Source organism: Haemaphysalis longicornis, unplaced genomic scaffold, assembly GCF_048455015.1.
Source record: "Haemaphysalis longicornis isolate Haplotype H1 unplaced genomic scaffold, Haemaphysalis longicornis Haplotype H1 scaffold_14, whole genome shotgun sequence".
NCBI classification, from domain to species: Eukaryota; Metazoa; Arthropoda; class Arachnida; order Ixodida; family Ixodidae; genus Haemaphysalis; species Haemaphysalis longicornis.
Window position 1 is genome coordinate 33097871 of NW_027526245.1, and position 20017 is coordinate 33117887.

Genomic DNA, 20017 nt, shown 5'->3' on the forward strand with positions numbered 1-20017 from the left:
ATATTTATGAACTAGAAAATACATGGAAAAGGCAGTCTCTAAGCTGGAGGAAAACTATCGCGTAGCATCTGCATTTAGTTTAAATAGTGGTGTGTTGCCCAACTGCTGGGCAACCGCTGTTAATTTTATGCCATGTCAGATGCCCATGATTGTGCTCAAGTGTGTGAACTCTAAGGCAGTTACATGTTGATAAAAGAATTCCGTGCTATCTTCATTCATTCTCTGCAACTCGTTTGTGCTCATGGGGAGCATTCGGAGTGAGACGCTTAGCATGATAAAAATCAGAATACGCCTTACTCAGTTGGACTCAAGATATACCTGATCAGGACACGTCTACTTCTGAATGCTTAAATACCTGATCATATATATGCAAAATGGCCAACTTAAAAAGCTGAAGGAAAAGAAGCAGCCCCACCCCTTCACCGTAAAATAAAAAGAAGACGAGAAGAAACTATTTTACATTGCTTGCAGACAATTAAAAATAGGTCTGCATGCAAAAGGTCCAGGCAAGGCTGTTGTTTCTTACGCTTTCAAGAATACATTAATACTGTTGTGCAATATAAAGTGAATTTTTCTTACACTACTTCCGCGGCTTCAGTTGTCCTTTCTGGGTGACCTATGAGACCAAAGGTGCAATGCAATTAACAGTACGGCTATGTTGGTTGTAAACATGATAGAAAGAGAGCACAAAAGTACGCATGGCAAAATTCAGGACTTTTGTTGTGTTGTTTTTCATTTATAGTGAATTTTGTTTTGTCCTATGGCACAATGCAACTCTCGAAACCACCTTTCCTTAGAAACCTATTGAGCACAATTTTTCATACCAGGCAATATTACGTGCAATGGCTGCACAACACTTTTTGCTTGAATATGTGGCTAAAAAATGTCTTTGTTATTTTGAAGCACGCAGTTTTCATTGCCAGTCAGACAAGATGGGGCCAGATGCCATCTGTGCAGAACCGCATGTGACCGCACCATGGGAGGAGGAGGACAGACATTTTATTGAGCCTTTAAATGCCCGTTAGGGGACGTGGTGACCGGCGTACCGGTGACCACAGCAGCCGTCGCCGTGACCACCCGTTGGGTAGACAGGTCGGAACTTCCCACCACCTCAGCCCAGTGCCCACCGTCTGCTAAGAGGGGATAGGGGTTGTGGGGACAGTTCCAAAGGAGATGGTCCAGAGTTTCCACTGCTCCGCAGGCCGGGCAGTTGGGGGAGGGGTAGACGGTAGGATAAATATGGTGCAGGTGGCAGCAACAGGGGAGGGTATGGGTTTGCACCAGTCACCATAGCCGTTCTTTTCTGTTGGATTAATCCGGGTGTGCGGGAGGGAGTTGGCGGCGTGAGAGGCAGTAATGTGCCGTAATGTCTTGGAAGGTCAAGAGACTGTCCCGAGCTGATAGGGCTCCGTGAAAGGGTTCGAGGCTAGGGCCTGCTCGGACGGTGAGCTCTCGAGCGGCCCTATGTGCTGCCTCATTTCCCCCTACGCCTGTCTGGGCGAGAGTCCAGATCAGCTCTATGGGTACGGTACCCAGGTAGCACAGAATGTCTAGAAAACGTCGTATTTATGGAGGAAACGTCAGAAAGGGATTTCAGACAGGGAAAGATGGCTTCTAGAAGTCAATCATTGCAAGGATAATATCCCTCAGACAATGACGTCTTTAAAACGTATTTCTGATAACTGCTGTTAGCAGTTCTTCCTCTAGCCTTCTTGTAGCCGGCCGTACAGTCCCGCGCTTGGGCGCGCGCTGGTTTGAGAGTAATCAGGTTTGGCGCCAACAGTATGGCCTGATGTGACTCCATGGACTGGGAAAACAGTGGCTTTCCTCTCTGCCTCTACCTCCTCCGCAGCGTTCGCATGAGCTTGGGCGCGCGCTGGGTTGAAGAGTAATCATTTTGGCGCCAACCCCAACGGTCAGTTTGCGGCTGGGCGCCGATCTTCGAGCTTCTTTGTGTAGCCCTCATTTTTGTAAGTATTTGCTATTTGTGCCGTTTTCATTGGCCACATAATTGTTCCGCCCGTTGATACCGCCGCGCTGTGACATGTTTCTGATGTATTTGTGACAGTGATTCTGAAAAAAAGCTTTACTTCCAGCCACAAGCGCCCGTTAAGTTGTCTTGATGTGTGCAGTTTCGCGATGTTGTCAAACACGAGTGTTGTATACGTAATACCGTGGTTAGTTTTAAGCGAGAAGTATTTGGTTAAGCAGCTGCTCCTGGAATATATTGTTGGCCTTGTAACATTTATTAAATGTTTTGGTTTACTTGCGTGACAACTTGTGCTGCATCTTGGCATCCTTGGTCGGAAACGCTGAGCTGCGCTTTCACCGTAATTTTTAAGAAAGCCGGCGTCAAAATTTTGCGGCATCTTTTTTGCACTAACCCAGGAGGGCCGTAGGCGGACAAGTGGGTTTGTTTCACTCCTTATGAGAGAATTTCTGTCGTCCCATGCCATGACGCAGTGCCTGCCTGACAGGGCGTCGTGGGTGAACGTTTAGCCAGCCGCAGCGCCTGAGATATCCGTGTTTTGATGCCGATAAAGCTCTGCAAACCGCCTCCAACACGGGTGCCTCTGCTCGAAGCGGCACGGCGATTTTACTGGCGCCTGTTTATTTTTTTTTTTCGCAGCAATTAATATCAACGTATTGCCGCAATTAAAATCTACGTACGTTCAAATCGCGATCTGTTTCGGAACCGACCCGACTGTTGCCATCGCAACATGCCGCCCCAACCAGATGATAGACGTGGTAAGCGTCGCAAGATGTTAAATCCTGGTTAGAGATAAGGCTCTTTCGGCAATATTAAATTAAAGTAGTGCAAAAATGTCGCGCGATGGTTAGATTTGCATATTTTAAGCAAATTTTAAAATATATCAGCTTGAAACATCAATTCTTGGGAGTGGATATTCGGCCGGCAGCCGGCCTACCCGCGCGAGCGGAAGTTTGCCGGCAGTCTCCCCTTATTGGCTTGCTGCGGTCACATGATTAGTGCCGGCATGCTGTATGAGAACGCGCTTTGCCGGCAGACAGCTGGAGAGTTTTCTTTCGCAAGCTGCCGTGAAGCGAAGAGTGCCGGTCTTCCGCGCTGTAAGCTGTTATTAGCCGGCAGCTTTCTTGGCAGTTTTCTGTCGGAGCTGCCTAATTATTGGCCGGCTCCTTGCCTTAGCCGCGACACATCGGTGTTCCGTTAGGTGAATGGTGCATGCCTTTTGCGCTAGGATAATTATTTGCCGGCAGCTTGGTTTAACTAAAGGTCATATTCTAGGCCCGATTTTAACGCACTGTGGCGGCGCAAATAACCGAAATCAGGTTCTCACGGCAAATAATTGCTCTCACGGCAAATAATTATTCTGACACGAAATGCCGGCAAATTGCTCTCACAAATTGCTCTCAAATTGCCGGCAAATTGCCGGCAAATTGCTCTCACGGCAAATTGCTCTCACGGCAAATAATTATTCTGACACGAAATGCCGGCACTCTTTGCTCGCGAAGGACAACTTCCGTGACAGTACGACCACGTGGGTTATTTCGGTCATTTGCGCCGTCACACCGCTTTTAAAATGAACCTAGAATAGGACCTTTACTTAAACCAAGCTGCCGGCAAATAATTTCCTAGCCCAAAAGGCCTGCACCCTTCACCTGACGGAAGATCGCTGTGCCGTGGCTCAGCGAAGCAGCTGGCAAATAATTAGGCAGCTCGCGACAGAAAACTCGGGCCAGAAAAACAAGCTTGTGCCACCTCGTCAGAGGTTAGTCAATAGGTAGTCAACTCCTTTTTGGGCTGTGAAGCCTGCAGTGTTAAATGAAATAGCACCATGCTTGCTGCTTCAGCTTGCCCTGGTTCAACTTTTTATTATCTTATTGCAACTGCTCAGTTTAGTTAAATTTATGTAGTACGTACAATAGGCCGTAAAAAAGGGATGTTCTCTGAAATATGCGTGCGTGTACAACTCTTTTTAAGAGGCTGTGAGAGCGAATATGCAAACACGAGGAGCCACGGACGCAGAAATGAAGACAGTCATCATGATCCAGCTCAAGAATGCAAAGGCGCGAACGTAAGACCCACATTGACTAACACATAACAGGGTATTTTAAACGGATTACACACCTAGGGTTTTTATTGGCTTTTTTTCTGCAGTTCATCCAGACAACCTGAACAGCTGGAGGTACGACCAGTACAGCACAGCTAATTAAGGAAAGTGCAAGAAATGGGAAAGGCGTCGTCGACAGAAAGGTCACAGAGGATTTGCCCCTCATCAGTGCAGACAAGAGGACCCCATTATCTGTTGTGGTTGCTGAGGGTATTTTTTTTTTCAAGCATGTATGAACCATGACTATTGATGAAACGTTTTGGCATTTAGGATAGGTTTACTACTACTGGTGATATTTGCTAGTCGTGGCGCACATGGCTTTTTATTTGTTTAGAAAAATTGTGCATTGTTTTCTTTTTTTTCAACCATGTATGAACCATGTGTATTGAAGAAAAGCTCTTTGCATTTAAGATATGTTCACTCCCGCTGGTGATGCTCTGTTAGTCATGCTGCACGTGGCTTTTTATTTGGAAGAAAGTATTTAACACATGTTGTGGTACATTTTTACAATGTGATCTTTCAGATAAACGCAATTCAATTGTTTCACTTTCCTAAGTGACTATCATTTTTTGTAGAACAAGTTGTCCTTGCACCTTATTGTTTAGGTTTAAAAACAAATGTACAAAGTTGTGGACCTGATGGTACAATTTTCTTCTATTTATATTTTTTTGTGAAAGTTTTATTTGTGCTGCATACTTGCTTTCAAATAATCATACACAACTGTACAAGTTGTGGACGTGATGGTGAGAGTTTCTTGCGTGTGCCTTTTTTGTAGTGTTTTATTTGTGCTGCATTCGTACCTTCCATAAGCAAGTTCACAGAGTTATGGACCTGATTTTACAAGTTTCTTGCATTGATTTATTTTGTTTTTGTTTTCAGAGTTCTGTTTGCCCTCCATCCTTTGTTTAAAAATAAGAAAGTGTAGAGTTCTGGACTTGTTGATACAAGTTTGTTGCATTGCTCTTATCTTGTTAAGTGTTTTATTTGGACGTTTTTATATAAGATGCTTCTGGCAGGTGGAAAGGACGCTTTCACCGCAATGTTTTCTGAATTGTAACGGTATTTTTCTCCTCAGCACATTACCCCCATTGCTTGGTCTCAATAAAATGTTTGATCGAGCCAAATGGCTTTTAATGGCGAATGCATGCAGCAAAGCCGCTGCATTCGCCCCCAGCATCACCTCCAGGGGAGGGGGGTATGGCAGGGGGGTTCATAAAGCCGTATTTCATACGTCTAAAAAGCGGCTCTAAATATCCCAAGAAAGGGATTCTTAGCATCTTTCTAAAGCCCTTTGCTAGACCAGAATTATCAGAACGTCTTCTAACCATCTAAAATGCGGATTGAAAAGTCGCATTGACAGACTTATACAGCTCTTGTAAAATCCAACTTCTAAACCGATTTTTGAGGATGTTTTAAAGATAGTAAATAAATCGTCTAGAAATAGTAATACCCGCTGGACATTAGACGCGATTTAAGACCTTTCGAAAACGTCGCGAATGCGTGATCGGATTGTCTGGGATGTTTGCAAGCCGTTTCTTTCGTCCTGAAAAATCGCGGTAGTAGACGTATTTAAGCTCTTTTGTGCTACCTGGGTAGGAGGATTTTTGAAGAGAATTTTGAGCGCCAGGGGCGAGATCATGCCTCTGGTGTAATTTCGAATGGCCGTTTTCGAATCCGAGATGATAGTGGTAGGGGGCGGCCTATTTGTAAGGGATAGGGTGATTGCCGCCTCTTCCGCCTCAGTGGGTCGGATGGTGCGGACTCTTAGGGAGTTAGAGGAGGAGTGTTGGGATGGTTGATTAGTGCGACAGCGTATGCGTCCTGCCGTCGGTAGCAAGCTGCGTCCACGTAAACCGTAGTGGGGTGGACGGGGTATTTCTCTGTAAGCGCTTGTGCCCGTTGTTCCCTACGCTGCTTGTTGAAAACAGGGTGCATATTGCGCGCTAAAGGGCGGATAGTGAGGGAGCCATGAATGTCGGGTGGTACCGGGAGCCTGTCGTCACAGAGAATAGGGGCTTTAAGGTTAAGAGTAGCAAGGAAAGTGCGACCGGTGGGGGTGAATGAGAGCCTATTTAGCTGACCGATAAGGTGGGCTTCAATGAGTTCCTCTGCCGTATTGTAAATTCCGAGTTTCTCGAGTCTGGCAGTGGTAGTGCTCTGAGGGATTTGTAGCGCCGTTTTGTAGATCTTTCGAATGAGGCAGTTGACTTTAGAGAGTTCGATACGCGAGGGCAAGAGATACGGGAGGGAGTAAGTGAGACGGCTGAGCACAAATGCCTGTATCACCCGGATACGCTCCATTTCTTTGAGCCCCTTGTTGTGGGCAGCAATCCTGTGGATGAGGGTGATCGTCTGATTCACCTGAGAAGTCAGCTGTGCTGGGTACTTAATGTTTGCGCGATTGCGCTGTATGCAGAGCCCAAGTATTTTCAGGACTGCCACTTGGGGAACATCCCTAAAGTCAATCCCGTCCTCAATGGTGGGTGTCTGGGGTAGGTTGCCAGTTAGTTTGGCGGGGAGGATTAAAAGCTCAGATTTTTCAGGTGAGCATCCAAGCCCAACTTCGCGAGCGGCGGCGGTAACTAAATCAGTTCCCTGTTGGAGAGCCTCCTCGATCTGAGCGTCGCTGCCTCTGGTGGTCCACAGCGTAATATCATCGGCGTAAGCAAGGGACTGCGGCGAGCTTACTGGGAAGGTGGATTAGGGCAATGTTAAATAGGAGTGGGGATAATACTGCGTCTTGAGGCATGCCAATGGTTGGAAGATGGATAGTGTTGGATTGTACGTCGCTGAGCTGAATAACAGCCATGCGGTTCGAAAGGAAGTTACGGATATAGTTGTACGTGTTGCTACCCGGAGCCAAAGTGGCAACGTTACGCAGAATAGCCTGGTGTGATACGCGATCAAAAGCTTTCTCAAGATCTAGTGCCAAAATGGCTGAAATATCTACCTTTGAAGGGGCAGCGATAATTTCGTGTTTTAATTGCAGGAGTACATTTTCGGTTTCCGCACCGTGTTGTCGTTTTTTGATAATCGCTTGTTAGCCCCACGGGAACCACAGCACGTGTAGTGACTGCCATAATATTTGTCTCAGCCTTATAAATTGACGTGAACCTTTTTCCTCCTTAGTTAAAACAGATTTCCCTTTTTGTTGTTTGATCCTGTTTACAGTAAGCACTATTTTTTATAGAGAAAAGGAACTGCCACCTGAAGAAAACCACCTCTGCTTTAAAATGCAATGATCAAGATTAGTATCATACTACAATGAGAACATATAAATGTTAAAATTTTAAAAATTAGCCATATACATAAATAACTAATAAAGTGTGCCTCTGCGCAAATTGGTTTTCAATACATAAACAAAGGAGTGCTTCAAAGAAAAAGGACAAGAAAAAAATTACACCATGGAACCCTGAGGAGATGCGAAGCAGCATGGGGGTTCCGTGTGGTTTCATTGTGTTTCATTTATCGGAGCACGAATGGGAACGTAATCTGCACCCCCATGGTGTTTTTGGTTTAAGACCAGTGTGCCCCCTTAGTGATGCGATGTCATGTCAATAAACATTCTTCAGTGTTTGTGACGACTTTCGTGTTTTCTTGGCTTCACTTTCACATAGTGAGAGTTCCAATCCATCAAGAAGCATACACTTACAAATGCTAGGCATTCTTATTTTTTCTTGGAGGTGACGTTTACGAAGTTTCCTTGGCAACACAGCATAACATCAAAACAAAAAAAGCTAAAATGGCAAATGTGGCATATTGTTAAAAATAATAAACGGTGCAAAAATAACAAAGCACGAGAGAGATAGAGAGCATGAAAAGTGACAACGCTGTCTGTTTGTACTGTTTTGTTGTTTTCGTGCTAAAAATTTTCAAATAAATAAATATGCAAGGATTGCAGTTGAAGTAGGGTAACTTTTTATTCGAGCTTGTCCCTTGGACATACAAGTACATTTCTTGAATCGATTGCTGGATGCAATTTTCGATATTAGGCAAGCACTGGATTCTCGAAGGGACACAACAGTAAGCTGGTTCAATTCTTATTTGTAATTGCATTGTTCAGTTTAACCAGTACAAAACATTTTGGCCAAAGTCCAAAGCATTGGTTTAGGTAGAACAAAAAAAATGCCTGTGTGCGAAGATTTTGAAGCATATCAAAGGTTTATAGGTGGCCTGACTTAACCTATAGCCCTCCACTGCAGTACCCCTCAGCTGGCCTGAGCTATGCCGAGCTTTGCCACGTAAAACCTAAGAAGTCAAATTTTGATGTTTACAGCTGCGCTGCGCAATGTATAAGCCTGGTATAATTTACTCTTCAGTATTTTTACTCTATCCAGGTTTTCTGTTTATTACACCACAATCAAAGTGTGCAGCCAGTGTTGAATTGACGAGAGTCAACCAATTCAGGTTGAAAGCACAAAATGCTCTCTAACAGAAATGGCAGTCTTCACATGTGATCAAATACGTAGTTCTTTAACACTAAACAAGGCCACTGCAGAATGCCAGGAGCGTAAAATATACTCAATGAGATGCAGTTGGCCAGTGCATAATTTAAACAGCATTGTTTTAAGACAAATGGGAATTGGTGAAACAGCCATGAGCTTCTGACAGCAGCTATCATCGTGACTGGCCAATTCACCTGAGTGGGGATGTTATGGCTATGTGTTGTAGCTTGAGCGTGTGGCCTAATGAATTGCCAAGAAATTTTAAACTCGTATGTCGGGTTGCTTGTACTTGTGGACGTTTTTTCAGTTTAAGGTCATAATGCACTCCCTGGGCCCACCTTTAGTCAGCTAGACCCACTGAGCTATAGTGGTGTCAAGGATGTGGTGCTGAACGTGCACTAGGGAGGTCCTGGGTTTGATTCCCATTGGTTTCAACTCTTCCCAAAGTTGTTTTGAACACAATTCACTCTTTGTTCTCTTTGCACTGTCGGCCAATTTAGGAGCCGTTGTGCTAGTACAGATAGCGTATAGTGGCTTCTTAGTCAATGGACCACATACTGCTTTCGCGTTGATAAGGTAGAGTTTTCAAGATTGTGTGTTACGATTGGTTACAGTTGCTACATTTAAGGGGCTTAAATCGGACCATGTGCAAATTGCAGGCCTGTGATAAATGGGTACAGGTGATTATCCAGATGCATAAAACTGCGCCTACTGTCAAGGCATGCCGTGAGTTTGTTGGTGGAATGGACGTTTACAAACATGCATTGGCATGATTTCCACTGCAGCATAAAAAATTGAGGCTCCCTAGATAACGACATAAAAGGTGCATTGTAATTTTGCAGCTCCCAAGTAGTACACTACATAAGACAAGCACTGCTTCCCCTCGTGGTGCTTTGGGCGGCTCACAGCAAAGTCCACTAAGCATCAGAATCAGCTAGTGCTTGATGTAGTTGCTACATCTATTCCCTTTGAAATGCAAGCTGCTCGACACCAGATTTCCCTACACTAATAACATTAGAATTGGGTTAGACAAGTGAAATGAACTGGAAAGCTGTGGGTGAAAAGTATGATCAACATAACAATTCCAACAGGGACAAGACCACCTTGTTTTGGGAGCTTTACCCAAAAAGACCAAGGCACTTGGCAACGAAAAGAGCCCCAGCTGAAAACGGAGCAAGGCCTCATGGCTTGTGGAGGGTGCTCCTCATGGTAGAATGTAACTGCCTGTCATCATGTGATTTCGATTGCCCAGGCATCTTCACCACCACTGTGTTGACATTGAAGGAAGGTGACAGGAAAGTGTCCGCAAATTCGTGCGTCAAGGCTACTATTCCTGTTGACACTGGACAGACAAAAGCCAAAATTACTACTAAACTAGTTTTCTGCTCTGCACAACAAAGGGGTCACTTTCTTATTTTGCCAAAGTTAATAACATGCCCTTAAATAATCCATGCATGACATATGTTCATCACAGATGGGTTTGGATGCATCAAATTATTTGTTATACGGAACATTTTTTCCTGCACTGAGCAGTGCGAACTCGCAGGAAGCAGTTTTATTTCGTGTAAGGCATTTCCAAGAGCAACGCAATCACTTTGTTCCCTGTCTACCTTACTCATATTATCAATTCGTAAATTTATACCAGCAAATAGAAAACAAACAGAAGGACGAACACAATTTAGCACACGAGATATCCCCAGCTGTCCACTGCTTTGATACTCGGTGAAAGACTTGTAACGGTAAAGCTGGCATAGATCCGTAGATCGTTTGGTTTTGTTTTCACTGGCATTTCCAGTACACACGCTCCTGTCTTCATGGCTATCCACTGCCACGTTAGTGTAAACACTCTCTTTAAATGTATGCACAGAGAGAACGCAGCGGTGTATCTAAAGTATACCATCAATTACAAGCCAGGCAATGTCGGGAACCCGTTTGGTTGTGACAAGTGGCCTGCAAACATCAGTCCCCACTAGAATGGAAGGATTGGTGCTGCAGGCAGGCTAGGGGCACCGTGACTGCAGTCAGGAGATGCTGCAAGAGAAAGACATGGAACATGAGGAATGAAACACCGTTGAGGCAGCAGTAAATAAACAATCTAGGATGACTAAAAAAAAGGGGCAAACGACAGCGAAGACCACAGAAGCAGTGCTCTTGGCCGCCCTGCGTTATACGGGTCGTTCCCGCTGAATTTCTATCGGTTATTGAGCGATGATTGGCCCCACTATTAAAGTTGAAAACACATAACGAAGTAAGCATCCCTTGGCAGGCACTCCTGGCAAGCAAAAGTGCTGGATGCAGCAACGAGTTCAACAGGCTAAAGGAGCGTGTTACAACGCCCTCACCAAGGAGGTCGTATACAACCTCCTTGGCCCTCACGAACCACGCGCACACATGAAAACCTTGCCAACAGCGTCCTGTCACGCTCCTAACTTCACCAACAGATCGTACTGCAAGTTCATTTTCTTTACAATATTAAGATCGGTTAGCACAAGGCACGTTGTCTAGAAAAAGCGTCGAGGATAACAAGTGATGTTAATGACGCCACATTAAAGAAGAGACAAGGAAACGCCATGGGCGAGACGGGTTTGCATGCGAGCGAGTTTCCGCGCCGTGCAACAAACCGTCAACTGCTCGCGATCGCCGACAGACGCGAACAGAGCAGCATAAACAGCGACAATAATGCAAGACGGTGAGAACGCGCCGTTAAGAATTTCGTAAACGTCGCTAATATAACTGCCGCGAGAAGAAAGCAAGCTTTTCAGTAGGAGATATGCGAACTGATTGCAAACCCACCAAAAAGGAGTGCTCACCTGAGTCGGCCGATGGTGGACAGTTGAACGCCCACAGCTAACTGCAAAGCCGTGGATCCGAGCCAGAAGACGCTGGAGCTGTTGAACGGCGGTTGACAGGGCGACAACCATCGGCACTTGACGAGTTCTTGCGTCGACAGCAAAAGTCCAACGCGACTACTTGAACGCTTGAACCACCACGGCGCACACGCCGTGTAGGCAGCACTGAAAAAATGTAAACACACCGCGCGGGTACGCTGCGAGCAAACGTGACGTCACATCCGCGTTAATTCCTCCCCTGAAGGGCAGGTGGCAGGGCGGGGCTGAACCGCAAGGTCTCCCATCGCTCGTGGAGTGGGGTTGGGGGGGAAGGGGGGGTTGATGGAATGGGTGTCTTGAGTTTAGTTCACTCTGCGATAATGTGTGCAAGAGTGCCAACGTTCTCCGCGCAGAATAGGCATTTTTCCTCCTCTAGTTCTGCATAGAATTTGTGTAGCAGGACGGGTGCCTGAATTCGCCTGATTATCGTTTGCTGGTCCCTGGTCAGCGTGCGATGCGGCTCCGAGATGGTACACCGCTCTTCTCTGTACTCGTGTGTAATTTCATGCCCTGCCCGGAGGGTCATTGCTCGGGCGTTATAGTCTGCCATAACGTTGCCGGCCACTTTTGAATGGGCAGGCACCCACGTCAGCGCTATGGCTCGCCCCGGTGCCCTACTCTTGGACATAATTGCGGCTGCCTCTGAGGAGATCCCCCTTTCCTGAAGCCGCCTTACGCTCTTTTCGAGTCGGTAACCACTACCTCGACGCCCGGTTGGACGAGCGCCAGGGCTATGGCCACCTCCTCGGCCGTCGTTGGGTCCTTGGTCTTCACCTCAGCGCTGGTGACCAGCCGTTCTTCGTCGGTGACCACCACCGCCGCGTGGTTGCTTCCTTACGCAAGTGAGGCATCAACGTAGAGCCCTGCGGTGTCTTGACGTAATCGCTGGGACAGTGCCTTGGCGCGAGCTTGTCTCCTTCCGTCATCCTTACCCGGGGCCATGTTCCGAGGTAGGGGTCTAGTGTTTATAGACCTCTCCCACTCTGTTGGTATGAGGGCCTTTATCGTTGCTTGTTCCTTGCGCCAGCCGACCTTAGCCAGCACCGCGTGGCCGTGGATTGTTTGGCTCAGGCGGAGACGCTGGTTGCATAAGCATAGATAGGCCTCGATGAGCTCGTCAACCATTTTGTGCATGCCCATGGCCTGTAAGTGCTGGGTCGACGAGTATATTGGTATGCCTACGGCTTGTTTGGTGGCTTTTCGGATGATGGAGTCGAGTGTAGACTTCTGGGTCTTATTGAGGTTACGATAGAAGGCAGAGTATGTGATTCTGGATATAATGAACGCTTGCACCAGCCGGAGGGCGTCTTCTTCTTTCAGGCCCCTATTCCTGGTGGATACTCTTAGCAACATTGCGAGGATCTTCTCCGCGTTGTTCTTGATCTTATCGACAGCAGCGTGTGCCTTTCCGTTGTGTTGTAGAATTAGCCCGAGGATATGACATTTGTCCGTCGGTTTGATTTCGGCGCCTTCGATTTGGCCGGAGATGTCTTGCGGGGTTTGCCGAGTTGGACCACGACGAGCTCCGATTTTTTCAGCACGCAGCTAAGTCGGCAGGTGTTTGCGTACTCGTGTACGGTCAGCGCTGCCGCCTGGAGGGTCTCCTCTATTTAGCCGTCGGAGCCCGCTCGCTCCGTCGATATTGTAATGTCGTCCGCACAAAAAGCGTGGCCGATCCCTTCTATTCGGTCTAAGAGGCGTGGCAGAGGTAAGAGAGCCAGATTAAAGAGAAGTGGTGACAGGGCTGCCCCTTGAGGGGTGCCACGTTTACCTAGCTCAATGGGTTCCGACTTCTCATTGCCCACCGAGATTTGTCCCGTTCGGGAGGCCAGGAAGTTGTTGATGTATCCGAATGTGCGGGCGCCACACTTCGTTCCGTTGAGGTTTGTTAGAATGCTTGCAAGCGTGACATTATGCACCGTTCAGGTCGAGGGCCAGGATCGTCCTGGGGCTGTTCCTTGTGGCCTTCTTGACGACAAGCTCCCGGAGCTGAAGCATTACATCTTGGGTGGAAAGATGCTTCCTGAAGCCAAATATAGTCCTTGGCATTTGATTTGTCTTCCAGGTGTGTTTGGAGTCGACGGAGCACCATTCTCTCCATGACCTTCCCCATGCATGAGGTTAGAGATATTGGTCTCATGTTTTCAATGGCTGGGGCTTTTCCGGGTTTAGGGATGAAGCGCACTTCTGCTTCTTTACATTCCGGCGGGAGCTGTGTTGATGTGTTCAAGGAGAGTCTGCGGCGTATCGCCGCGCCATCTACACTGTGCTCCGTGAGTGAAAACTACCCTCCGCCTCCCCAAACCGCGTTGGTAGTTTCTTGTCCCGCACGCCACGAAAGAACCGTTGGCTTGTAGAGGTAGAAAGCTTTGCTTTAACATGGAGGGATGGGAGATGTGCACATATAGAAAATGTATATGTTCAGAGGGTTCACAGGACCTCTTCCGGCCCTGTTTCCGCGGAAAAAATAAACAGTTTTTGTCCCCAGCACTGCCTCTCAATGATTTTGTCATGGTCCACGGAAGTGTGGAAGATCTAGAGCACTTCAACGTCGGAGTCGCACAAGTGCCTTCGGCGCTGTTGCCCGCTGACTAGCATATCGTGGGCAGCGGCATAAAATGTGCGTAATGTTTTCAGTAGTCGAGCACACTGGATACAATGGCGACTCTACTCAGCCTAGTTTAAACAAGTAGCTTCGGGTGCAGGCAACGTTAAGTCAGAGCCGTTGTAGCACTCCTCCGGGGCGATTGGGCAGACCCTGCGGATGCCGGAAATCGCACTTCGGGTCCATTACGCGGAGAGGCGGACACCTTGTCGGAGGATCCTTCCAAGCCAGCAGCTAAAGCTTGCATACTAGGTCAAATGCAGCTGCTTTGCTATCCCCGTTGGAGAACAGGATTCCAACGGTGTAGTTTAGGTCGCGGGGTTGTCTGGCGGCCGCATCGGAGACGTTGTTGCCCGTTATACCAGAATGACCTTGTTGTCACTGAAGGCAAATTTTATGTCCTTCACGCACCGCGCTTGTGTGTATCTTATTCAAACTTCAGACGAGTTGGTTGCAGCAATCAGGCGGCTTATTAGAGCCAAACTAATGCTGGAATGCTTTTTGGAGCACATCCTCATCAGAACAGGGACTGCCACCGCGGAGTGTAGTATTGGGCTGAAACGGTTCTTTTTGGAAGAGGCCTTCGTTCTGCAATGAGCTTGAGTGGGCCAATGAAGGAATGAATGAATGAATGAATGAATGAATGAATGAATGAATGAATGAATGAATGAATGAATTTGATTTGTACGCGCGTGTGTATATTGACATGCCCAACCTGGATGGGCCTAAAAATAGCTTATAAGTCATTGTATACGATATCGATAAAATAAAAATAAAATAAATTATAATGAATGCTCACTAAGATATCGAGCGCTCAAAGCCAAGACACGTTTATCGAGTTCGGGACGTGTTCACGAGGTGGGGATGTTATTCCTTTCTCAATTCACTCGTGCCGGGCCAATTCTGGCGCAGCATTTCTTTGGACAGAGAATGAGACCTTCCGCTCTCTCTTTGTAGGAACACGATGTCCGTGGAATTCATGCTGGAACCACCGTACAAGGCTATGCGTGACAAAGGCGATTACGATGACAGCGCGCCCGACAGCGCGTCTGTTCCCGATGAATCGAGGAATGCGCCAATTTTTCTTCTTCGAGACCGTTAGCTGTTGTTTATTCAAATGAGCAATAAACTCTCACGTCAGCAAAACATCTAAAGCACGTGTGGTCTAAATGCGGTTAGAAGGTGCTGATAGTTGCCAATAAAACCTGCAAAGTTCACAAGAAAACTGAGATGAAGAGCGGGAGACGGGTGGAGCTGCGGAAGTACTCTCGTGTGTACATTCTACTTCAAGTTCCAGGTAAGACGAAATCCAGGTAAGGATAGTTTTTTTACAATCCGTCTCATTAAAATCATTCATTTCTTAGCAAATACAGAAGGCAAGAAAAGGTAGGGAAGAATAAACAGGATTAGCAATTAGAAATTTGTGCCTATTCTGGGACACTAGAAACTCTGCTGTTTTCCTAGCCTTGGTGGTAGCTTGTTCAGAATGATTAATATATGTATGCTTGCAATATCTGCTTGATTTCTTTCATTCGGCGCTGCAGCCTGTAAACTGACCGCACTAATAGTTTTTACGTTTTCGAGGATGAAATTTTGTGATACCTTTGTTTCTCCTAACTTCGCATAATTATTTACGTATATATTCTACGCAAGACCTACCACATCAGACGAATTAGTGAAAATCGGCGTATATGTGGACACTAGAATTTCACGTCAGCACATATATGCTTTGATAGTGCGGTTTTCTAGTCTACAGTCCCCACAAAATGCATTGAAGTTCTGTCACGCACTCTGCATAAAAATAACCAGTTGCGAGTATTCGGTATGTACTAAGGCAGTGCATTTTTCTTGTGGCTACCTAATGTCGAAATTCCACTCTCTGTTCATTATCAATTGCCTGACATTTGAGGAGATGTACGACAATGGGTGAAGCTGCACTCCAACTATTTTAGTTCACGTATTTTCGCAAAATTGGAGGCTTGCGCCACGCTGAAGTTTGTTTTTGTTTAAAACCGCTGGCTAGTTCACACTCCCGCTTCCAGGTTTTTTTTGCCGCTACTCTGTCCGGTGACGGCGGCACACTGTTTGACGGTGGTCAATAGCGAGTTTTAGCTGACCGTCTTTCAGGGTCCGCTCCGCTCCGATAGCAAGCGGGAGCGTCACTGGGCATGCTTGGCCCGGTTGGCCGCGAACGGCATTGACTCCGGTTGGGCAGAGCCGGCTTCCGATACCGGAGCGGCCTGACAAAAACGGCCAGCTAAAGCTCTCTAATGTTGTAAATAACGAGTGAGATAGGCACTGGAACGGAGCGATAGCTTGGCAAGATAAGTAGAAGAAGCGGATAAGCTCCATCTCGTGCTTCATGCGCAAAATTACTCGCATAAGCTCTTGTAAAATACCGCAATGTAGCCGAGAGAACTAGGGCGGTGGCCAGGCGAAACGGAGGCGTATCCTTGATAGCACACATCCTTGATAACCATGTTTTGAATTGACATTTCACACTACAGGACCTGATTTCGCCGGACCGTTGTATGCGAGGTCATCAGAGGGCTACGATAGAAAAGTGTACAGGGCCGTCCACTTTAGGTGCGAACATGGTGCAGCGTGGTCGCGCTCCGCGGAGTGCCAGCGCACAGGCCGCGGCCGTGCATCGAAGCCAAGTGGCGCAGGCGCTTAGGGGCTTGGAGGAGATCCCCATCATAGGAGGGGCTCGTGTCGTCTGCTAGCGCGAGTGTGCGCCGAGCTTTCTTTGCAGTGAAGCATGCCTAACTCATTGTAGCAGCTTGTAGCGTCTTGGAGCGCCGCGACCGCGTTGCGGGAAAGCGCACTTTCCTCACTGTGACACGCTGTGTAGTTTCTGCGTGCGACAACTGAGCGCTTCCTCTTTTCAGTTCCACGGCCCCAGTTAAATGCATGTATTGTTGCAAATATTTCAGGACTGGCTTGGTGTGGTTTAATGAGAGACGCTGTAGAAGGGGGCTCCGTGAAATGTCGGCCGCCAGGATTTATTTAATGCCTCGGTAGTTATTTAATTCTGCCTCGGCAAAAGATTGGAAATTATTCTACCTTGCACGGTGTACTCGTATTCTGCCTAAACAAACAAATAAACAAACAGTCGTAGCATTACCCAGCACATGGGCGTCTGTGCACAGGGCCGGTCTTACTTTATTCGGCGCCCTGTGAGAACTGCTGCCAAGGTGCCCCCCCCCCCCTTTCCTCCCCACCTGTCAAACTCATTTTTACAGAGAAGCCATCTATGGCTAGGATCCAGCAGACCGTCTCCGACCACAGAGCGACATGTAGACAAGAATACCAAGCGAGCGTAGCGTCATTTTGCGGGTCCACTCAAGACCTGGAGTCGTAATACTGTGCGATGCACTTTCCGCGTAAAGAATCATAAAAATAATAAAAACGACCGAGGGACTTCATATTTTGAAACAAAACTGCTTATATTTCGCCTGAAGAATTGTCTTCATAACAATGAATTTGTGCTTGGAGGTGGAGACGACTTTATTGGCCTTTAATTGTCAGCTGTTTTTTTCACACTGTGTGGTGTACAGTGAAGCACGTGGGTCTACGGGGGGAAATGGCTTAGCTCCGATTAAAAACGGCTATAGCTACTGTTTCAAAACGGCGCTACAATTACGCGAAATTTTATTTGCGTTTCTGACGTGTTGGACATGTTCTTCAGAAGTCGTCGGGCGTACGTGCGTCGTAAGGAACTGGTCGCGGTCAGTCGAGTAAGCTGAACAAGCCCAGATGAGGTGGAAAAGATTCGGTGTATTGTTGCTGCCACAGTAGGGGCACCGAGGACTAGCAAGGTGCCTATGCGTTGTCCATTTGGAGATGACGTCCGGAGTGTAACCCCCAAATTTTACAGAAGATTACAGAATTCGGTCTCAAAACAGGTCTCTATAAAGTAGTATGATGGCGGATCGTTCACCCTGTCTCTAGATGTACCCCCAAACACACCCCTTGTGGCTCCTGAACGGCTCCTTTTGGATACCCCAATCATGGTCGTAGTAGAGTGCCCTCGTCACAACTTCACCTGTGCATATCGTGCTAAGTGAACGAACGCTCACAGTGCAGTGCAGATTTTATATGAACAATCTTCCCCTCCCCTTTTCCCCGTGCCCCACACCAGGGCCTATTGGCCTCCTCCTGTAATAAAGTCATCCATTCCATTCCATTTGCGTTTCCAAATTACATATTTCACAGTGAAGTTGTAAATAATGGGGAATTCCTGTCTGCTGTGAACACATGGTCTCCTATGGGCGGGAAACGGACAGCCCATGTTTTTCCGCTGGAATGAAACTCTGGTCCGTCCAAGTTTCATTCAGGTTACTTACTGGGAAGTTTGCTCAACCGCAAATTGGAAACGTACGTGTATTGTTCTGTGCACGCCTTGGACTGCGCCCCTGCAAAAGCATGTTGTCGCTCACGTCGCTTCGCTGGGCATCCTTCTTCGCGGAGAGGAAGGACACTGAATTTTTTTAAAGCGAAAACTTTAGTGGGACCCTAGACTTCCTGTCAAAAATCTAATGCGTTTCACCATAGAGTGGTTGACCAACCAAATAGCTCGAATTAAAAAAAATAAAAGCATGTCTTGGGGCCTTTATTGGCCCCGAGGACATACCGTGGCGCCACCTACGAATGACGTCACTTGTTGGAAGCCGGGTCGGGTTGTCGTCTGCTACAACCCATTTCCTGTGGGTATGCGGCCGCGTGTTTGTGTGTGTGTCTGTGGCCACCGTACCCCCCCCCCCAACCCCTCCCCGCTCCTTGTGGATTTGAAGCAAATTACCCAAAAAAGTTGTCTGCAAACCGGATAATCCGGGCGAGCAATCAGCGACTCGCTTTTTCCCGGCGACACCGCCGCGCCCCACAGCTCGTACGCAGCCTGCTAACGCCAAGGACGATGCAACTGATGCCGAGAAAAGTACACTGTAAATTCATTGCGACTTGCGACGTGACATGTACGAGACTGTGTGTGCAAGGAAACCCCTTGAAACCGCGACGGAAGCGCGTCGCTCACTTGTGATCTCACCGCGCCTACTCCTCGCCTTGCCTGGTAAATGAACGACTACGTGAGAACGGTGATCGGATTGCTTCGCCGCGCATGCTTAAAAGTACTGCTATGATGCGCAGTTTGGCTTAAGCAGTGCCTATTACCCCTACAATGTTTTTCATAGTTATTTCCGGATATGATTAACGATCACTGCCGTAGCCTGTACTCTGCACGGCTGATATGTTTACTTTTCGCGACAACTTCTCCGCAATGTATAAATGGTATACGAACGCGAGTTTTCATAGCCTGCGAGCGGGTTTGGACATGGCTATATTTAGTTTTCATAAGGACTTCGGCGTGGGAATGTATAATTGTAACGTGGGCTCTTTTATGTTTACAGTGAGCCTGCCTTCTTCTAGCATCAATGAAACTAACGATTTGCTCGCATAAGGCGAGGGTGTGTACGAGGCGAAACACGTCGTTAATGAATTAGGGTAATTGGGAGTTTTAAAATAGGAGAACAGAGCGTTGGGGGCCCCCCAAAGTGATGGGGGAACCGAAACGCAACACGCGCGCGCGCGACGAAAGGGTCTTCTCGAACCGCTCGCCGCCGGCTTCGGATGCACGTAATCGTATGTTAGGAACTTTAGGCTTAACGTCGCGGCAGATATTTCTTCACCGCTATCGTTACAGTTGCGAATGAGAGTCCCTAATAAAACTTTTCACTTCACTGTCACCCTCTTTCTTGCATGTGTAACTTTGTATCCGCGTCCGCTTAAGCGATCGATGATCAAGAACCTGCCACGGCCTCGGCCGATACTTGCGCGCAGGCACATATCTTTCGGCCGCTCGCCGCACCGCGCGTGAACGGGCCGGCGGTGCCGGGACCGACCTTCGGGGACAGTCGGCGTAGATCGCGGCAGATATTTGAGCATCGCTTTGAAAACCACAGCTGATGACACTACCTAGTACAATTTTTC

The 20017-nt window shown here is 47.3% G+C and overlaps 1 protein-coding gene and 1 long non-coding RNA gene across 3 annotated transcripts in view; both read left to right on the forward strand.

Annotated features, from left to right (window-relative positions):
• LOC144165034 (uncharacterized) overlaps nt 1-15166 on the forward strand; it is a 111574-nt gene extending 96408 nt beyond the window's left edge. Inside the window, exon 25 of the mRNA XM_077695194.1 lies at nt 14987-15166. Within this exon, the coding sequence (XP_077551320.1) occupies nt 14987-15131 (145 nt within the window). The 3' untranslated portion in view covers nt 15132-15166. The remainder of the gene's footprint in view (nt 1-14986) is intronic.
• On the forward strand, nt 1791-4624 carry LOC144165033 (uncharacterized). Of its 2 annotated transcripts, none has more exons than XR_013321320.1 (3): nt 1791-1970; nt 3962-4055; nt 4139-4624. It is a non-coding gene; the product is annotated as an uncharacterized LOC144165033 (long non-coding RNA). The 2 variants fall into 2 exon arrangements; XR_013321319.1 differs by lacking the exon at nt 1791-1970 and adding an exon at nt 3587-3749.
• Nucleotides 15167-20017: the final 4851 nt, after the last annotated feature.